General features: G+C 38.1%; 1 protein-coding gene across 1 annotated transcript in view; it reads right to left on the reverse strand.

Moving 5' to 3' along the window:
- Positions 1-20,264, reverse strand: part of PLCB4 (phospholipase C beta 4) — a 788,735-nt gene that overhangs the window by 254,652 nt on the left and 513,819 nt on the right. Inside the window, 1 exon segment of the mRNA XM_053712158.1 lies at positions 18,245-18,324. Coding sequence (XP_053568133.1) covers positions 18,245-18,324 — 80 coding nt within the window.

A 20,264-nucleotide genomic window follows, 5' to 3' on the forward strand; every position in this document is an offset into this window, starting at 1 on the left:
AATTTAATAATTACATTGTAGCTATTTTAGGATTTATATTTATTTTACAAGCAACTTTGTATTTATTTTAACTAGGTACAATAGCTATTAAATAGTTAATAACTATTTAATAGCTACCTAGTTAAAATAATTACAAAATTACCTGTAAAATAAATCCTAACCTAAGTTACAAATACACCTAACACTACACTATCAATAAATTCATTAAATAAATTAACTACAATTATCTTACATAAAATACAAATAAATAAACTAAACTATATTACAAAAAACAAACAAACACTAAATTACAAAAAAATAAAAAAATATTACAAGAATTTTAATCTAATTACACCTAATATAAGCCCCATAATAAAATAAAAAAGCCCCCCAAAATAATAAAATTCCCTACCCTAAACTAAATTACAAAGTAATCAGCTCTTTTACCAGCCCTTAAAAGGGCTTTTTGCGGGGCATTGCCCCAAAGTAATCAGCTCTTTTACCTGTAAAAAAAAACAAATACAATACCCCCCAACATTACAACCCACCACTCACACACCCCTACTCTAAAACCCACCCGATCCCCCCTTAAAAAACCTAACACTACCCCATTGAAGATCACCCTACCTTGAGCCGTGTTCACCCAGCTGGGCACCGATGGGCCAGAAGAGGACATCCGGACCGGCAGAAGTCTTCATCCTATCCGGGCAGAAGAGGACATCCAGACCGGCAGACATCTTCATCCAGGCGGCATCTTCTATCTTCATCCTTCCGGAGCAGAGCGGAGCCATCTTCTATCCATCCGACGCGGAGCCATCCTCTTCAATCGAAGTCCTAACGAAGAATGAAGTTTCCTTTAAATGACGTCATCCAAGATGGTGTCCCTCGAAGTTCAATCCCATTGGCTGATTGGATCAGCCAATAGAATGTGAGGTCAGTTCTATTGGCTGATCCAATCAGCCAATCGGATTGAACTTCAATCCGATTGGCTGATTAAATCAACCAATCAGATTTTTCCTACCTTAATTCCGATTGGCTGATAGAATCCTATCAGCCAATCGGAATTCGAGGGACGCCATCTTGGATGATGTCATTTAAAGGAACCTTCATTCTTCGTTAGGACTTCGATTGAAGAGGATGGCTCCGCGTCGGATGGATAGAAGATGGCTCCGCTCCGGAAGGATGAAGATAGAAGATGCCGCCTGGATGAAGTTGTCTGCTGGTCTGGATGTCCTCTTCTGCCCGGATAGGATGAAGACTTCTGCCGGTCCGGATGTCCTCTTCTGGCCCATCGGTGCCCGGCTGGGTGAACACGGCTCAAGGTAGGATGATCTTCAATGGGGTAGTGTTAGGTTTTTTTAAGGGGGGATCGGGTGGGTTTTAGAGTAGGGGTGTGTGGGTGGTGGGTTGTAATGTTGGGGGGGTATTGTATTTGTTTTTTAAAAGTAAAAGAGCTGATTACTTTGGGGCAATGCCCCGCAAAAAGCCCTTTTAAGGGCTGGTAAAAGAGCTGATTACTTTGCAATTTAGTTTAGGGTAGGGAATTTTATTATTTTGGGGGGCTTTTTTATTTTATTAGGGGTCTTAGATTAGGTGTAATTAGATTAAAATTCTTGTAATATTTTTTTATTTTTTGTAATTTAGTGTTTTTGTTTTTTGTAATATAGTTTAGTTTATTTATTTGTATTTTATGTAAGATAATTGTAGTTAATTTATTTAATTAATTTATTGATAGTGTAGTGTTAGGTGTATTTGTAACTTAGGTAAGGATTTATTTTACAGGTAATTTTGTAATTATTTTAACTAGGTATCTATTAAATAGTTATTAACTATTTAATAGCTATTGTACCTAGTTAAAATAAATACAAAGTTGCCTGTAAAATAAATATAAATCCTAAAATAGCTACAATGTAGTTATTAAATTATATTGTAGCTATTTTAGGGTTTATTTTATAGGTAAGTATTTAGTTTTAAATAGGAATAATTTATTTAATGATAGTGATTTTATTTAGATTTAATTAAATTATATTTAATTTAGGGGGTGTTAGGGTTAGGGTTAGGTTTAGGGGTTAATAACTTTATTATAGTAGCGGCAACGTTGGGTGCGGGAGATTAGGGGTTAATAATTGTAGGTAGGTGGCGGCGACATGGGGGGGCAGATTAGGTGTTAATAAAATTTACTATAGTGTTTGCGAGGCGGGAGTGCGGCGGTTTAGGGGTTAATACATTTATTATAGTGGCGGCGATGTCCGGTCGGCAGATTAGTGGTTAATAAGTGTAGGTAGGTGGCGGCGACATTGGGGGGACAGATTAGGGGTTAATAAATATAATGTAGGTGTCGGCGATGTTAGGGGCAGCAGATTAGGGGTTCATAGGGATAATGTAGGTGGCGGCGATGTCCGGTCAGCAGATTAGGGGTTAAATAATTTAATTATAGTGTTTGCGATGTGGGGGGGCCTCAGTTTAGGGGTTCATAGGTAGTTTATGGGTGTTAGTGTACATTGTAGCATTTTAGTTAAGAGTTTTATGTTCCGGCGTTAGCCCATAAAACTCTTAACTACTGACTTTTATATGCGGTTGGAGTCTTGAAGGTAGATGCTCTACCGCTCACTTTCTCCAAGACTCGTAATACCAGCGTTAGCCAAATCCCATTAAAAAGATAGGATACGCAATTGACGTAAGGGGATTTGCGGTAGCCTCGAGTCGCAGAAGAAAAGTGAGTGGTGAGCCTGTACCTGTCAAACTCGTAATACCAGCGTTAGATAAAAAGCAGCGTTGGGACCTCTCAACGCTGCTTTTTAAGGCTAACGCAAAACTCGTAATCTCGCCGATTGTTTTTCCGTTTCTGAAAATATCTTTGTGCATCCAAAAGATGGCATTAAAACTGTTTTTTATTTGTATGTTTGTGTAATGCATGCATCACACGTTCCTTGCCATGCATGTATAGGCTTGCCCCCCTCCACCAATAGAACTAGTAGAACTGTCTTTATCAGCAAGTGAGCACCAGAGGAAGGGCACAAATGATACTGATGTATTATTTTTCATTTAAATTTAGAACAGTTTTAATTTAAATGTTTCATTTAAAAAGCTTTAAATGTTTTATTGTTTAAAGGGACACTAAACCCAAAAATGTTCTTTCATGATTCAGATAGAGAATACAATTTTAAACAACATTCCAATTTACTTCTATTAGCTAATTTGCTTCATTCTTTAGTTATCCTTTGTTGAAGAAATAGCAATGCACATGGGTGAGCCAATTAGATGAGGCATCTATGTGCAGCAACCAATCAGCAGCTACTGAGTCTATCTAGATATGCTTTTCAGCAAAGTATATAAAGAGAATGAAGCAAATTAGACAATAAAAGTAAATTAGAAAGTTGTTTAAAATGGCATGCTCTTTCTAAATCACGAAAGAAAAAATTTGGGTTTAATGTCCCTTTAAATGCTGCTCTTTCATATGCACAATAGATAATTTTTAAATCTGACTGGGTTTGCAATATGTGGCCAGTATCACTTAGCAGCCTCCATCTTGTGTACCTCTAAATGGTTTAATCCGGTTCTCATTAGAGATATTTTATATATGTTGCAGAGGCAACCAAAGATATGGGTGCACAGTATAACCGATGATAAATGCATCACATGGTAAAATATAAGTTCTTCAGGTGATATTTAAAGTGAATGTAAAGTTTCATGAATAAGTGTTCCGTTTTTAAAAATAATATTAAAAACAGGGGCACTTTCATTCATTAAAATTTACATTGCAGCGTTTTTCTTAAAATACCATTTTCTTCTTCCAAGCTGGACCAGCGATCCTCCGCCCGCTTCTCATGCTGTACTTAGCACAGCAATGCTGAAACCGGCTTCCTCCAATCACGGCGTGGCCTCAGGAAATATTTGCTCTGGGGGGGGGGGAAAGCCATGATTGGAGGAAGCCGGATTTGTCATTTTTGTACAGAGGAGCTGCGGGTGGGGGGATCGCTGGTCCGACTTGGAAGAAGAAAAAGGTAAGTATTTTAACAAAACCACTGCAAAGTAAACTTTCATGAATGAAAGTGCCCCTGTTTTAATAGTATTTTTAAAAACCGGGCACTCATTCATAAAAATTTACATTCACTTTAAAAAAATGACAAAGGTTTTAAATATATCCCTAGATAAAGCTTTCTGCAGATATAAAAAGGTCAGCAAATTTTATATATATATATACACACGTCAATGCAAGTGACTATTAACCCCTTGCCAGATGTGGAACATCTTGCAACACTCTATGGCAGCAAAGTAGTTAATTAACTTAGGTAATTTTTTTATTTTCATTTAACATACAGAACTGTTTAAAAATGCATTGAAGAACAAATAAAGCCATGCATTCCACATATAACAAGTCACTTGTAATATGGCCCATAATTTCAGGGGTCTAATTTTAAAGGGACACTAAAGTCAAAATTAAACTTTCATGATTCAGGCAGAACATGCAGTTTAATAAAAACTTTTAAATTTACTTCCATTATCAAATTGTGTACAGTCTTTTTGTATGCACACTTTCTGACCCACCAGATCCTACTGAGCATGTGCAAGATTTCACAGTGTATATGTATATGAGTCTGTGATTGGCTGATGATTGTCACATAATACAGTCAACTTAATTACATTTTAAAGGACCAGTCAACACATTAGATTTGCATAATCAACAAATGCAAGATAACAAGACAATGCAATAGCACTTAGTCTGAACTTCAAATGAGTAGTAGATTTTTTTATAACAAATTTCAAAGTTATGTCTATTTCCACTCCCCTTGTACCATGTGATAGCAATCAGCCAATCAAAAATGCATATACGTATAGTCTGTGAATTCTTGCACATGCTCAGTAGGATCCGATGACTCAAAAATTGTAAAAATAAAAGACTGTGCACATTTTTTTTTAATGGAAGTAAATTGGAAAGTTGTTTAAAGTTACATGCTGTATCTGAATCATGAAAATTTAATTTAACCTGAGTGTCCCTTTAAAATTTGTCCGAAAAACAAAAATAAAAAAACTACTGCTCATTTAAAAATGAGCATAATTGCTATTGCATAGACTTTTTATTAGGTAATTGATGATTGGGCATTTCTACTGTATTTCATGGTCCTTTAAAGGGGTAGTCTAGTCAAAAAATTTCTTTCATGATTCAGATATAGCATGCGATTTTAAGCAACTTTCTAATTTACTCCTATTATACATTTTTCTTCATTCTCTTGGTATCTGTATTTGAAAAAGTAAGAATGTAAGCATAGGAGCCGGCCCATTTTTGGTTCAGCACCTGGGTAGCACTTTCTGATTGGTATCTAAATGTAGCCACCAATCAGCAAGCGCTACCCAGCTGCTGAACCAAAAATGGTCCGACTCCTAAGCTTACGTTCAAACAAAGATACCAAGAGAACGAAGAAAAATTGATAATAGGAGAAAATTAGAAAGTTACTTTAAATTGCATGCTCTATCTGTATCATGAAAGTTTAATTTTGACTAGACTATTCCTTTAATGATATTCAAGGGATAAACATGTAAACTTGTTAATTGTATGGAAACATATATTGACATCATAATTTGTATTTCTTTACCCATAATCCTCTGTATAAGCACCTTAAATGTAATGTTTCTTTAGTAGTACAGTAGAAACAAATTGTCTTGTCTCTAATATTCAATATATAGTTAGCAGTTTCCTTGATGGTAGCCGGATACCTTTTGCTATGTTACAACTAAAAGAAGTCAAATTTCTTTAGAGGAAATGAATTATTTGTAATCTTTTAGATTCTAATTCACACTCCCCAAGTCAGAAATAAAAAAACACAAGAAAGGAGGGGGGGGGGGACTACATAGCTGATCACATGTTCAGCAGAGAGAGGAATTTGCTTGTACAAGAAGAGTAAGTTGCTTACCCACAAAGCACCAGGTTAAAGGGATATTAAAGAGCATGAATTGTACTAAAAAGTGTTTTATTATGTGTAAACAAATTTGCAATATACTTTACTTATTTATTTTGTCCATTTTACCTGTAATGTAACACCTGAAATTTACCAGTGAAAATTGTTGTTTTTCTAAATTATGCCGTGTTTCCCTTATGCATCTCTCCTGCTGAGTACATCAAGGGACAGATATAAAACAGGCAATAAAAAAACTGTGCAATCAAGGATGTGTGAAATATAGGATTGTTAAAGTTATTATCTAACACCTAGATTACGAGTTTTGCGTTAGAGGCTATGCGGTGCTAACGAGCAATTTTCCCTCACCGCTCACTTACCTGCAGCGCTGGTATTACGAGTTTTCAGAAACCTGTCGTTAAAAATTTTGCTCATTACCGCACTCCAATACCAGCGCTGCTTAAGTCAGCGGTGAGCTGGTGTAACGTGCTCGTGCACAATTTCCCCATAGGAATCAACGGGGAGAGCCGGCTGAAAAAAAGTCTAACACCTGCAAAAAAGCAGCGTAAAACTCACTAACGCAGCCCCATTGATTTCTATGGGGAAATAAAAGTTATGTTTACACCTAACACCCTAACATGAACCCCGAGTCTAAACACCCCTAATCTTACACTTATTAACCCCTAATCTGCCGCCCCCGACATTGCCGCCACCTACATTATACTTATGAACCCCTAATCTGCCGCCCCCAACGTCGCCGCCACTATAAACATATTAACCCCTAAAATTCTATCAGCCAATCGGAATCTAAGGGACGCCATCTTGGATGATGTCCCTTAAAGGTATCTTCATTCTGTTTTAGTCGTAGCCAGAAGAGGATGCTCCGTGTCGGATGTCTTGAAGATGTACCCGCTCCGCACCAGATGGATGAAGATAGAAGATGCCATCTGGAGGACCACTTCTGCCCGGCTTGGATGACGACTTCTGCCCATCTGGAGCACCACTTCTTCCCGGCTTGAATAAAGACTTCTGCCCGTCTGGAGGAACACTTTGCCCGGCTTGGATGAAGACGTCTCCCGGTAAGTCGATCTTCAGGGGGTTAGTGTTAGGTTTTTTTAAGGGTGTATTGGGTGGGTTTTATTTTTTAGATTAGGGTTTGGGCGGCAAAATAGCTAACTGCCCTTTTAAGGGCAATGCCCATCCAAATGCCCTTTTCAGAGCAATGGGGAGCTTAGGTTTTTAAAGATAGTATTTTATTTGGGGGGTTGGTTGTGTGGGTGGTAGGTTTTACTGTTGGGGGGGTTGTTTGTATTTTGTTTTACAGGTAAAAGAGCTGATTACTTTGGGGCAATGCCCCGCAAAAGGCCCTTTTAAGGGCTATTGGTAGTTTAGTTTAGGCTAGGGTTTTTTTTTATTTTGGGGGGCTTTTTTATTTTAATAGGGCTATTAGATTAGGTGTAATTAGGTTACATTTCTGTAATTTGTTTATTATTTGCTGTAATTTAGTGGATTTTTTTGTACTTTAGCTAATTTAATTTAATTTAGGTAATTGTATTTAATTTAGTTAATTTATTTAATTGTAGTGTAGTGTTAGGTGTTAGTGTAACTTAGGTTAGGTTTTATTTTACAGGCAAATTTGTATTTATTTTAGCTAGGTAGTTATTAAATAGTTAATAACTATTTAATAACTATTCTACCTAGTTAAAATAAATACAAACTTGCCTGTAAAATAAAAATAAATCCTAACATAGCTACAATGTAACTATTAGTTATATTGTAGCTAGCTTAGAGTTTATTTTACAGGTAAGTATTTAGTTTTAAATAGGAATAATTTAGTTAATGATAGTAATTTTATTTAGACTTATTTAAATTATATTTAAGTTAGTGGGTGTTAGGTTTAGGGTTAGACTTAGGTTTAGGGGTTAATAACTTTAATATAGTGGCGGCGACGTTGGGGGCGGCAGATTAGGAGTTAATAAATGTAGGTAGGTGTAGGCGATGTTAGGGATGGCAGATTAGGGGTTAATAATATTTAACTAATGTTTGCGAGGTGGGAGTGTGGCGGTTTAAGGGTTAATATATTTATTATAGTGGCAGCGACGTTGGGGGCGGCAGATTAGGGGTTAATAAGTGTAGGTAGGTGGCAGCGACATTGGGGGCAGCAGATTAGGCGTTAATAAATATAATGTAGATTTCGGCGATCTTGGGGGCAGCAGATTAGGGGTTTATAAATATAATGTAGATGGCGGCGGTGTCCGGAGCGGCAGATTAGGGGTTACATTTTTTATTTTAGTATTTGCGATGCGGGAGGGCCTCGGTTTAGGGGTTAATAGGTAGTTTATGGGTGTTAGTGTACTTTTTAGCACTTTAGTTATGAGTTTTATGCTACAGCGTTGTAGTGTAAATCTCATAACTACTGACTTTTAAATGTGTTAGGGATCTTTACAGGGTAGGCTGCACCGCTCACTTTTTGGCCTCCCAGGACAGACTCGTAATATCAGCGCTATGGAAGTCCCATAGAAAAAAGACTTTACGAAGTTTACGTAAGTCGTTTTGAGGTAAGGCAAAAGAAGTGTGCGGTCACCCTAAACCTGCAAGACTCGTAATACCAGCGGCCGTAAAAAAGCAGCGTTTGGACTTCTTAACGCTGCTTTTTTACCCTAACGCACAACTCGTAATCTAGCCGTAAGATCCCACCCAGCCTTTGTTATTGTCCGTTTTATAACTGATGGCACTCATTACTTTATAGGAATTGTTACTTTATAGAAACTAATATCTTCAATATTTAAAATACTAATTGTAAAAAATATAACTACATATTATTCTAAGGTTAATTTTTGTTTTGAATACATCATTATGTCTAGCATGTATATATTAATATCCCTTTAAGATCAACTTGTGAAATTTAGCCAACTTTGGGCTAGATTACAAGTGGAGCTCTAATTTATTACATGCTCGCAAGCTCGCGTTAGCAATTAGCGCTCAGAAAATTAACCAGATATCAGATCTCTGGTTAATTTTCTAAAAGTGCCCAAAATGTAGCTTTTTAAAAAAATAAAAAACAACTGCTCTAGGCAGTTTTTAGGGCTAAAGATTGTTGGAAGTGGGGTGTTTGGAAAAAAAACAGCACTGAAAAGTGCCTTTATATTGCAGTCTATAGGAAGTGTGTGTTCCCTGTAAATATATATCTATAAGCTTATATACATATACATTTATGTGTTAATATGTGTATATAAAAATAGCAACACATAAATAAATATTTATATAGGCATATACATATATATTTAACATGTGCTGCCATCTCTGCGCTACTTACTGCGCAAGGTTCTAATGCTGTTTCTGACGGCAGGAAAACTTGGCTCCCATTGTGCTGGTATTACCCAGTGGAGTGCTAATATCACTTTAGCGAAAGCGATATTTAGTGCTATTCTTGTAATCTGGCCCTTTTTCCTTTTATTAAACTTGTAGCTCTGAAGTGCAGACTTGCTCATACAAGCTAGCGATAAGCATGTTAACAAGTAGAAACTGCAGCTTCCTAACTTCTCTGGCATCTTAGAGGCGGATTTGTCCCGGATGACTGACAGCCCTACTCTGGGGCAACTGCTTTCATGAGTTCAGGGGGCGGAACCATGCATGCAATCGTAAATTTGGGCATCGATTACTGCTGACCCAAACCCATGTAGACAGGCTCCCTAGTTCCAGAAACATATGCCACATTCGATCAGGCTGATTTATCATAGTGCGAGTGGACATGATCCGCTGTAGTGGATGATGTCCGCCTCTCATCAATAAATGCCTTCTTGCACAAGCATTTCTCATGAAATGCTTGTGCAATGCTGCCCCCTGCACATTCACGGCCAATCAGCCGCTAGCAGGGGCTGTCAATCAACTCGATCATATCCAATCGGGCTGATTGCTGTCCACCGTTAATAGGTGGCGGACGAGTTAAGGAGCAGCGGTCTTAAGACTGCTGCTTCTTAACTCCTGTTTCTGGCGTGCCTGAAGGCTTGCGCAGAAACAGATGCATACGGGGCTTGATAAATCGGCCCCTATGGCTTTAAAGCACACACTCTTTATATACTAATTTGCAAATTAAGTCAAGTCCATAATTACAAGAAGTTCTACTTATTTTGCTAGAGAAAAAAAAATAAAGGTGTAAACTATTATGGAAATGTGGGCAGGGAGAGGCAATTACATACATACACTCTATATACATTCTATTAAAATTCAAATAGCTAATAATTCATTTTAACATTCAGTTTCAATTCATTTAGAATGGATTGGAGCTGTTAATAGTTTAAATATTGCTTATATGAAGAAACCAACTGGTATTTATTTATTAATATCTAGTAGTTATTTTATGAACACTTTTATAGTATAACTTGCATTTCTGCATGTGTTTATTTCAGCAAAAAGGAACTAATAATTAGTGTAATCATTCAGTTTATACCTGTATGTTCAGTGCAGTTTATATGGTAAGGATCAAGGGTATTATATAAAAAGTATGGACACTCTTTTTATACAAATGAGTACATTTGTGTTTATATATACATATACATACAGACACATATATATATATATATATACATATATATGTATATACAGTATATATATATATAATATATATATATATATATATATATATATATATATATGTATACATACATACGAACCCACATATATAAATATAAATGTAACTATATATAGGCACACACGCACATATATATATATATATATATATATATATATACACACATACATACAGACACACATATATTTATATACGTATGTATCTCTCTCTCTCTCTCTATATATATATATATATATATATATATATATATGCAGTGGATATAAAAATAATATGGTTGCATAAGTGTGCACACTAATACTAATACTAATACTTTGTTGGAGCACCTTTTGATTTTATTACAGCACTCAGTCTTTTTGGGTATTAGTCTATCAGCATGACACATCTTGACTTGGCAAGATTTGCCCACTCTTCTTTGCAAAAACACTCCAAATCTGTCAGTTTGCGAGTGCATCTCCTGTGCACAGCGCTCTTCAGATCACCCCACAGATTTTCGATTGGATTCAGGTTTGGGCTCTGGCTGGGCCATTCCAAAACTTTAATCTTCTTCTGATGAAGCTGTTCCTTTGTAGCATCATGCTTTGAAGCTGACCCAAAGCATGATGCTACCACCACCATGCTTCACTGTGGGTATGGTGTTCTTTTGGTGATATGCAGTGTTGTTTTTGCGCCAAACATATCTTTTGGAATTATTGCCAAAAAGTTCAACCTTGGTTTTATCAGACCATAACACCTTTTCCCACATGCTTTTGGGAGACTTCAGATGTGTTTTTGCTAAATTTAGCTGGGCTTGGATGTTTTTCTTTGTAAGAAAAGGCTTCCGTCTTGCCGTCTACCCCAAAGCCCAAACATATGAAGAATATGGGAGATTGTTGTCACATGTACTACACAGCCAGTACTTGCCAGATATTCCTGCAGCTCCTTTAATGTTGCTGTAGGCCTCTTGGTAGCCTCCCAGACCAGTTTTCTTCTCGTCTTTTCATCAATTTTGGAGGGACATCCAGTTCTTGGTAATGTCATTGATGTTCCAGATGTTCTCCACTTGATGATGACTGTCTTAACTGGGTTCCATGGTATATCTAATGCCTTGGAAATTCTTTTGTACTCTTCTCCTGACTGATACCTTTTTAACAATGAGATCCCTCTGATGCTTTGGAAGCTCTCTGCGGACCATGGCTTTTGTGTAGGACGCGACTAAGAAAATGTCAAGAAAGACCTACTAGAACAGCTGAACTTTATTCAGGGTTAATCAGAGACACTTTAAATTATGGCAGGTGTGTGATGACTCTTATTTAACATGGTTTTGAATGTGATTGCTTAATTCTGAACACAGCTACATCCCCAGTTATGCAACCACATTATTTCAGGTTTTTTTTGTTTACTTCCCTCCACCTTAAAGATTTTAGTTTGTTTTTCAATTGAGTTGTGTGGTTTATAGGTCACATTAAAGGTGGAAAAAGCTCTGAAATTATTTATCTTTGTCTAATTTTTTTACATCACAGAAACCTGACATTTTAACAGGGGTGTGTAGACTTTTTATATCCACTGTGTATATATATATATATACACACACACATATATATATATATATATATATATATATATATATATATATATATATAAAACAGAATTTATGCTTACCTGATAAATTACTTTCTCCAACGGTGTGTCCGGTCCACGGCGTCATCCTTACTTGTGGGATATTCTCTTCCCCAACAGGAAATGGCAAAGAGTCCCAGCAAAGCTGGTCACATGATCCCTCCTAGGCTCCGCCCACCCCAGTCATTCGACCGACGGACAGGAGGAAATATATATAGGAGAAACCATATGATACCGTGGTGACTGTAGTTAGAGAAAATAATTCATCAGACCTGATTAAAAAAACCAGGGCGGGCCGTGGACCGGACACACCATTGGAGAAAGTAATTTATCAGGTAAGCATAAATTCTGTTTTCTCCAACATTGGTGTGTCCGGTCCACGGCGTCATCCTTACTTGTGGGAACCAATACCAAAGCTTTAGGACACGGATGAAGGGAGGGAGCAAATCAGGTCACCTAAATGGAAGGCACCACGGCTTGCAAAACCTTTCTCCCAAAAATAGCCTCCGAAGAAGCAAAAGTATCAAATTTGTAAAATTTGGCAAAAGTGTGCAGTGAAGACCAAGTCGCTGCCTTACATATCTGGTCAACAGAAGCCTCGTTCTTGAAGGCCCATGTGGAAGCCACAGCCCTAGTGGAGTGAGCTGTGATTCTTTCAGGAGGCTGCCGTCCGGCAGTCTCATAAGCCAATCGGATAATGCTTTTAAGCCAAAAGGAAAGAGAGGTAGAAGTCGCTTTTTGACCTCTCCTTTTACCAGAATAAACAACAAACAAGGAAGATGTTTGTCTGAAATCTTTAGTAGCCTCTAAATAGAATTTTAGAGCACGGACTACGTCCAAATTGTGTAACAAACGTTCCTTCTTTGAAACTGGATTCGGACACAAAGAAGGTACAACTATCTTCTGGTTAATATTTTTGTTGGAAACAACTTTCGGAAGAAAACCAGGCTTAGTACGCAAAACCACCTTATCTGCATGGAACACCAGATAGGGCGGAGAACACTGCAGAGCAGATAACTCTGAAACTCTTCTTGCAGAAGAAATTGCAACCAAAAACAAAACTTTCCAAGATAATAACTTAATATCTACGGAATGTAAGGGTTCAAACGGAACCCCTTGAAGAACTGAAAGAACTAGATTTAGACTCCAGGGAGGAGTCAAAGGTCTGTAAACAGGCTTGATCCTAACCAGAGCCTGAACAAATGCTTGAACATCTGGCACAGCTGCCAGTCTTTTGTGAAGTAAAACAGATAAAGCAGAGATCTGTCCCTTCAGAGAACTTGCAGATAATCCTTTCTCCAAACCTTCTTGTAGAAAGGATAGAATCTTAGGAATTTTTGTCTTGTTCCATGGGAATCCTTTAGATTCACACCAACAGATATATTTTTTCCATATTTTATGGTAAATTTTTCTAGTTACAGGCTTTCTAGCCTGAATCAGAGTATCTATTACAGAATCTGAAAACCCACGCTTTGATAAAATCAAGCGTTCAATCTCCAAGCCGTCAGTTGGAGGGAAACCAGATTTGGATGTTCGAATGGACCCTGAACAAGAAGGTCCTGTCTCAAAGGTAGCTTCCATGGTGGAGCCGATGACATATTCACCAGGTCTGCATACCAAGTCCTGCGTGGCCACGCAGGAGCTATCAAGATCACCGAGGCCCTCTCCTGATTGATCCTGGCTACCAGCCTGGGGATGAGAGGAAACGGTGGGAATACATAAGCTAGGTTGAAGGTCCAAGGTGCTACTAGTGCATCTACTAGTGTCGCCTTGGGATCCCTGGATCTGGACCCGTAGCAAGGAACCTTGAAGTTCTGACGAGACGCCATCAGATCCATGTCTGGAATGCCCCATAATTGAATTATTTGGGCAAAGATTTCCGGATGGAGTTCCCACTCCCCCGGATGGAATGTCTGACGACTCAGAAAATCCGCTTCCCAATTTTCCACTCCTGGGATGTGGATCGCAGACAAGTGGCAGGAGTGATCCTCCGCCCATTGAATTATCTTGGTCACTTCTTTCATCACCAGGGAACTCCTTGTTCCCCCCTGATGATTGATATATGCAACGGTCGTCATGTTGTCTGACTGAAACCTTATGAATTTGGCCTTTGCTAGTTGAGGCCAAGCTCTGAGAGCATTGAATATCGCTCTCAGTTCCAGAATGTTTATCGGGAGAAGAGACTCTTCCCGAGACCATAGACCCTGAGCTTTCAGGGATTCCCAGACCGCGCCCCAGCCCACTAGGCTGGCGTCGGTCGTGACAATGACCCACTCTGGTCTGCGGAAGCTCATTCCCTGTGACAGATTGTCCAGGGTCAGCCACCAACGGAGTGAATCTCTGGTCTTTTGATCTACTTGAATCGTCGGAGACAAGTCTGTATAATCCCCATTCCACTGTCTGAGCATGCACAGTTGTAATGGTCTTAGATGAATTCGTGCAAAAGGAACTATGTCCATTGTTGCAACCATCAATCCTATTACTTCCATGCACTGCGCTATGGAAGGACGAGGAACAGAGTGAAGTACTTGACAAGAGCTTAGAAGTTTTGATTTTCTGACCTCTGTCAGAAAAATCCTCATTTCTAAGGAATCTATTATTGTTCCCAAGAAGGGAACTCTTGTTGACGGGGACAGAGAACTTTTTTCTTTGTTCACCTTCCATCCGTGAGATCTGAGAAAGGCTAGGACGATGTCCGTATGAGCCTTTGCTTTTGACATGGACGACGCTTGAATCAGGATGTCGTCCAAGTAAGGTACTACTGCAATGCCCCTTGGTCTTAGAACCGCTAGAAGGGACCCTAGTACCTTTGTGAAAATCCTTGGAGCAGTCGTTAATCCGAATGGAAGTGCCACAAACTGGTAATGCTTGTCCAGAAAAGCGAACCTTAGGAACTGATGATGTTCCTTGTGGATAGGAATATGTAGGTACGCATCCTTTAAATCCACGGTAGTCATAAATTGATTTTCCTGGATAGTAGGTAGGATCGTTCGAATAGTTTCCATTTTGAACGATGGTACCCTGAGAAATTTGTTTAGGATCTTTAGATCCAAAATTGGTCTGAATGTTCCCTCTTTTTTGGGAACTATGAACAGATTGGAATAAAATCCCATTCCTTGTTCTCTTATTGGAACTGGATGTATCACTCCCATCTTTAACAGGTCTTCTACACAATGTAAGAATGCCTGTCTCTTTATTTGGTTTGAAGATAATTGAGACCTGTGGAACCTTCCCCTTGGGGGTAGTTCCTTGAATTCCAGGAGATAACCTTGAGAAACTATTTCTAGCGCCCAAGGATCCTGAACATCTCTTGCCCAAGCCTGAGCAAAGAGAGAAAGTCTGCCCCCCACTAGATCCGGTCCCGGATCGGGGGCTATCCCTTCATGCTGTTATGGTAGCAGTGGTAGGCTTCTTGGCCTGCTTACCCTTGTTCCAGCCTTGCATTGGTTTCCAGGCTGGTTTGGGATGTGAAGTATTACCCTCTTGCTTAGAGGATACAGAATTAGAGACTGGTCCGTTTCTGCGAAAGGGACGAAAATTAGGCTTATTTTTAGCCTTAAAAGACCTATCCTGTGGGAGGGCGTGGCCCTTTCCCCCAGTGATGTCTGAAATAATCTCTTTCAAATCAGGTCCAAATAATGTTTTACCTTTGAAAGGAATGTTAAGCAATTTTGTCTTGGAAGACACATCCGCTGACCAAGACTTTAGCCAAAGCGCTCTGCGCGCCACGATAGCAAACCCTGAATTTTTCGCCGCTAATCTAGCTAATTGCAAAGCGGCATCTAAAACAAAAGAGTTAGCCAATTTAAGTGCTTGAACTCTGTCCATAACCTCCTCATACGAAGATTCTTTACTGAGCGATTTTTCTAGTTCCTCGAACCAGAAACACGCTGCCGTAGTGACAGGAACAATGCATGAAATTGGTTGTAGAAGGTAACCTTGCTGTACAAAAATCTTTTTAAGCAAACCCTCTAATTTCTTATCCATAGGATCTTTGAAAGCACAACTATCTTCGATAGGAATAGTAGTGCGTTTGTTTAGAGTAGAAACCGCCCCCTCGACCTTGGGGACTGTCTGCCATAAGTCCTTTCTGGGGTCGACTATAGGAAATAATTTCTTAAATATAGGGGGGGGAACAAAAGGTATGCCGGGCCTTTCCCACTCTTTATTTACTATGTCCGCCACCCGCTTGGGTATAGGAAAAGCGTCGGGGGGCACCGGAACCTCTAGGAACTTGTCCATCTTACATAATTTCTCTGGAATGACCAAATTGTCACAATCATCCAGAGTAGATAACACCTCCTTAAGCAGTGCGCGGAGATGTTCTAATTTAAATTTAAATGTCACAACATCAGGTTCAGCTTGATGAGAAATTTTTCCTGAATCTGAGATTTCTCCATCAGACAAAACCTCCCTCATGGCCCCTTGAGATTGGTGTGAGGGTATGTCAGAACAGTTATCATCAGCGTCCTCTTGCTCTTCAGTGTTTAAAACAGAGCAATCGCGCTTTCTCTGATAAGTAGGCATTTTGGATAAAAGATTTGCTATGGAGTTATCCATTACAGCCGTTAATTGTTGCATGGTAATAAGTATTGGCGCACTAGATGTACTAGGGGCCTCCTGTGTGGGCATAACTGGTGTAGACACAGTAGGGGATGATGTAGTATCATGTTTACTCCCCTCATTTGAGGAATCATCTTGGGCAATATCATTATCTGTGGCATTACTGTCCTTACTTTGTTTGGACACTATGGCACAATTATCACATAAATTTAAATGGGGAGACACATTGGCTTTCATACATATAGAACATAGCTTATCTGATCGTACAGACATGTTAAACAGGCTTAAACTTGTCAACAAAGCACAAAAAACGTTTTAAAATAAAAGCGTTACTGTCACTTTAAATTTCAAACTGAAAACACTTTATTACTGAATATGTGAAAAAGTATGAAGGAATTGTTCAAAATTCACCAAAATTTCACCACAGTGTCTTAAAGCATTAAAAGTATTGCACACCAAATTTCAGAGCTTTAACCCTTAAATTAACGGAACCGGAGCCGTTTTTACATTTAACCCTATCCAGTCCCAGCTATATGCTTTGCTGAGACCCAACCAAGCCCAGAGGGGAATACGATACCAAATGACGCCTTCTATAAGCTTTTTCAGTGATTCTTAGCTCCTGACACATGCATCTGCATGCCTTGCTCTCCAAAAACAACTGCGCATTAATGGCGCGAAAATGAGGCTCTGTCTATAACTAGAAAGGCCCCCATCTGAAAAAGGCGTCCAACACAGTGCCTGCCGTTTTTCTAAACGTTCCCCAAGATTATAATACCAATTATTAGTTAGAATCTGCATAATATGCCTAGTAAAGCAATCGTTTTAGCCCAGAAAAATGTCTACCAGTTTTTAAGCCCTTTTTGAAGCCCTTTATTCTTTTATGTTTAACTAAGAAAATGGCTTACCGGTCCCCATGAGGGGAAATGACAGCCTTCCAGCATTACATGGTCTTGTTAGAAATATGGCTAGTCATACCTTAAGCAGAAAAGTCTGCTAACTGTTTCCCCCAACTGAAGTTACTTCATCTCAACAGTCCTGTGTGGAAACAGCAATCGATTTTAGTTACTGTCTGCTAAAATCATCTTCCTCTTACAAACAGAAATCTTCATCCTTTTCTGTTTCAGAGTAAATAGTACATACCAGCACTATTTTAAAATAACAAACACTTGATAGAAGAATAAAACTACATTTAAACACCAAAAAACTCTTAACCATCTCCGTGGAGATGTTGCCTGTGCAACGGCAAAGAGAATGACTGGGGTGGGCGGAGCCTAGGAGGGATCATGTGACCAGCTTTGCTGGGACTCTTTGCCATTTCCTGTTGGGGAAGAGAATATCCCACAAGTAAGGATGACGCCGTGGACCGGACACACCAATGTTGGAGAAACATACACACATATACAGTATACAACATAAGTGAGTGCAAATGCGATTGGTCAAAGTGCAGCAAAAAAAATTTTTTTTGCATTTTTCAGCAATAAATGCAGATACCAACTGGGTGCTTTGTTTTGCATCAGAAATATCTGAAACTTACTTACCCTGGACAAGCTTCTTATCTTATGACATTTAAAAATTCACATGAAATACACAAATAGCAAACAGACACATTAAAGACACTTACTGTTTTTTGAGACATGTCATTGGACTGACGTTGTTGGCTCTAAAGTTATGCGTGATAGATCTTAGCCCTTCTACCCATTGCTGAAAGACATACAAACATATAATACAAATAATGAAAAGAAGAACACAAATAAAGCAAGACTTTTTTTTACATATTTTTTACAATGAAATTGTTACAGCAACATCTTTTTTTCAAATACATCTTTTTGAGGTTTCTCAACCACTGAAGACATAACAGAGACAAACTGAAAGTAAAACACATAGCACATTTCCCCACTGCTGACACCAATTTTAAATGAAACAAAAAGCCCTTATAGTTATTGACTGTATGTGAGTAAAAGACAATTGAAATTGTTTTTATTACCTAACTATTTTTTTACACAATAAGAAAAGGTTGGTTAAACAAATTATTATTACATTTATTCTTATTACTACTATTATTATTACTTAAAGGGACAGTCAACACCAGAATCTTTGTTGTTTAAAAAGAAAGATAATCCCTTTATTACCCATTCCCCAGTTTTGCATAACCAACACTGTTATATAAATACACTTTTTTCCTCTGTGATTACCTTGTGTCTAAGCCTCTGCAAACTGCCCTCTTATTTCAGTTATTTTGATAGATTTGCATTTTAGCCAATCAGTGCTGGCTCCAGGGTAACTTCATGTGCATGAGCTCAATGTTATCTATATGAAACACATGAACTAATGCCCTCTAGTGGTCAAAATGCATTCAGATTAGAGGCAGTCTTCAATGTCTAAGAAATTAGCATATGAATCTCCTAGAATTAGCTTTCAACTAAGAATATGAAGAGAACAAAGCAAAATTGGTGATAAAAGTAAATTGGAAAGTTGTTTAAAATTACGTTCCCTATCTAAATCATAAAAGGTTTTTTTGGACTTGACTGTCCCTTTAAGACAGTTCTATTTGCATAAAGGGTTGGTCTAAATTACTTATGTAATAATCAGTAAAAGCCAAGAAATAAAATAACCTTACAAGTAACCTAACACTGCAAAAATATTTTCATTCTTATGTAGCCATTGATGGGTATCCTCCGGACATTGTACACTAGATTTTGCTTTGCATAAATGTTCTGTAGACAATCTGGGAGTGTTTTTGTAAAAATGTATAGTTTTGCTTATTTTTTAAAAAAACATTCTGCTGATTTTCAGACTCCTTACCAAGCCCCAAAGTATCAGATGTAGACTCAAGTCTAAAGACTAATGCTTGCTCCTGTTCATGTAATGGGACATTTCAAGTGCAGGGAAGGGGCACTGTCTGCTCTTCCTGTTTTCTCAGCCCCTCTCAGTGGGTTTCCCAGCCTAACCTCATCAACGGTGCTAAATTGGAAGCTTCTAAGTAAGTTTTTAAAAGGTTTTATATCATTATCTGTACATATTCTTCTTTATAGTAGTGTCTATTACATGCAATGATATGAAAATTGGTGTATACTGTCCCTTAAACATAAAATGCAATAGTATGCTCCGGGTTGTTATTCCATAGTATATGTGCTCTGTTTGAAACACGTTGAGATGTATTTTAAAAATATTTATTGTGCGTAGCATTGCTTCATTTCCTTTAATTTAACTATGAAAACTGTGGAGGATTCTGAGAATTGGAAGTACACATTACGGACTTTACAAGCCTAATCCTACTACTTATCTGTCCATAATTGTTCTCAGTAGTGGTGATAGGATACTGCAAAACAATGTATACTTTGCTACCCAAATGATAGTGGTAAGCTGTGTATATTCCAAAACCAGGCCTATATTGGTTCCTCTAAAAATAAAGCAGTGAGGATAGTTTAGCCAATGAAAAACAATTGCAGTCAATAATGTGTTAATGTATTCAGAATATTTATGTATGTGTGTGTATGTATGTATGTATGTATGTTTGTGTGGATATGTATGTTTGTGTGTGTATGTATGTATGTATGTGTATGTATGTGTGTGTGTATATGTATGTATGTTTGTGTGTGTATGTATGTATGTATGTGTGTGTGTATGTATGTGTGTTTGTG

This window comes from Bombina bombina, chromosome 4 (assembly GCF_027579735.1).
Source record: "Bombina bombina isolate aBomBom1 chromosome 4, aBomBom1.pri, whole genome shotgun sequence".
NCBI lineage: Eukaryota > Metazoa > Chordata > Amphibia > Anura > Bombinatoridae > Bombina > Bombina bombina.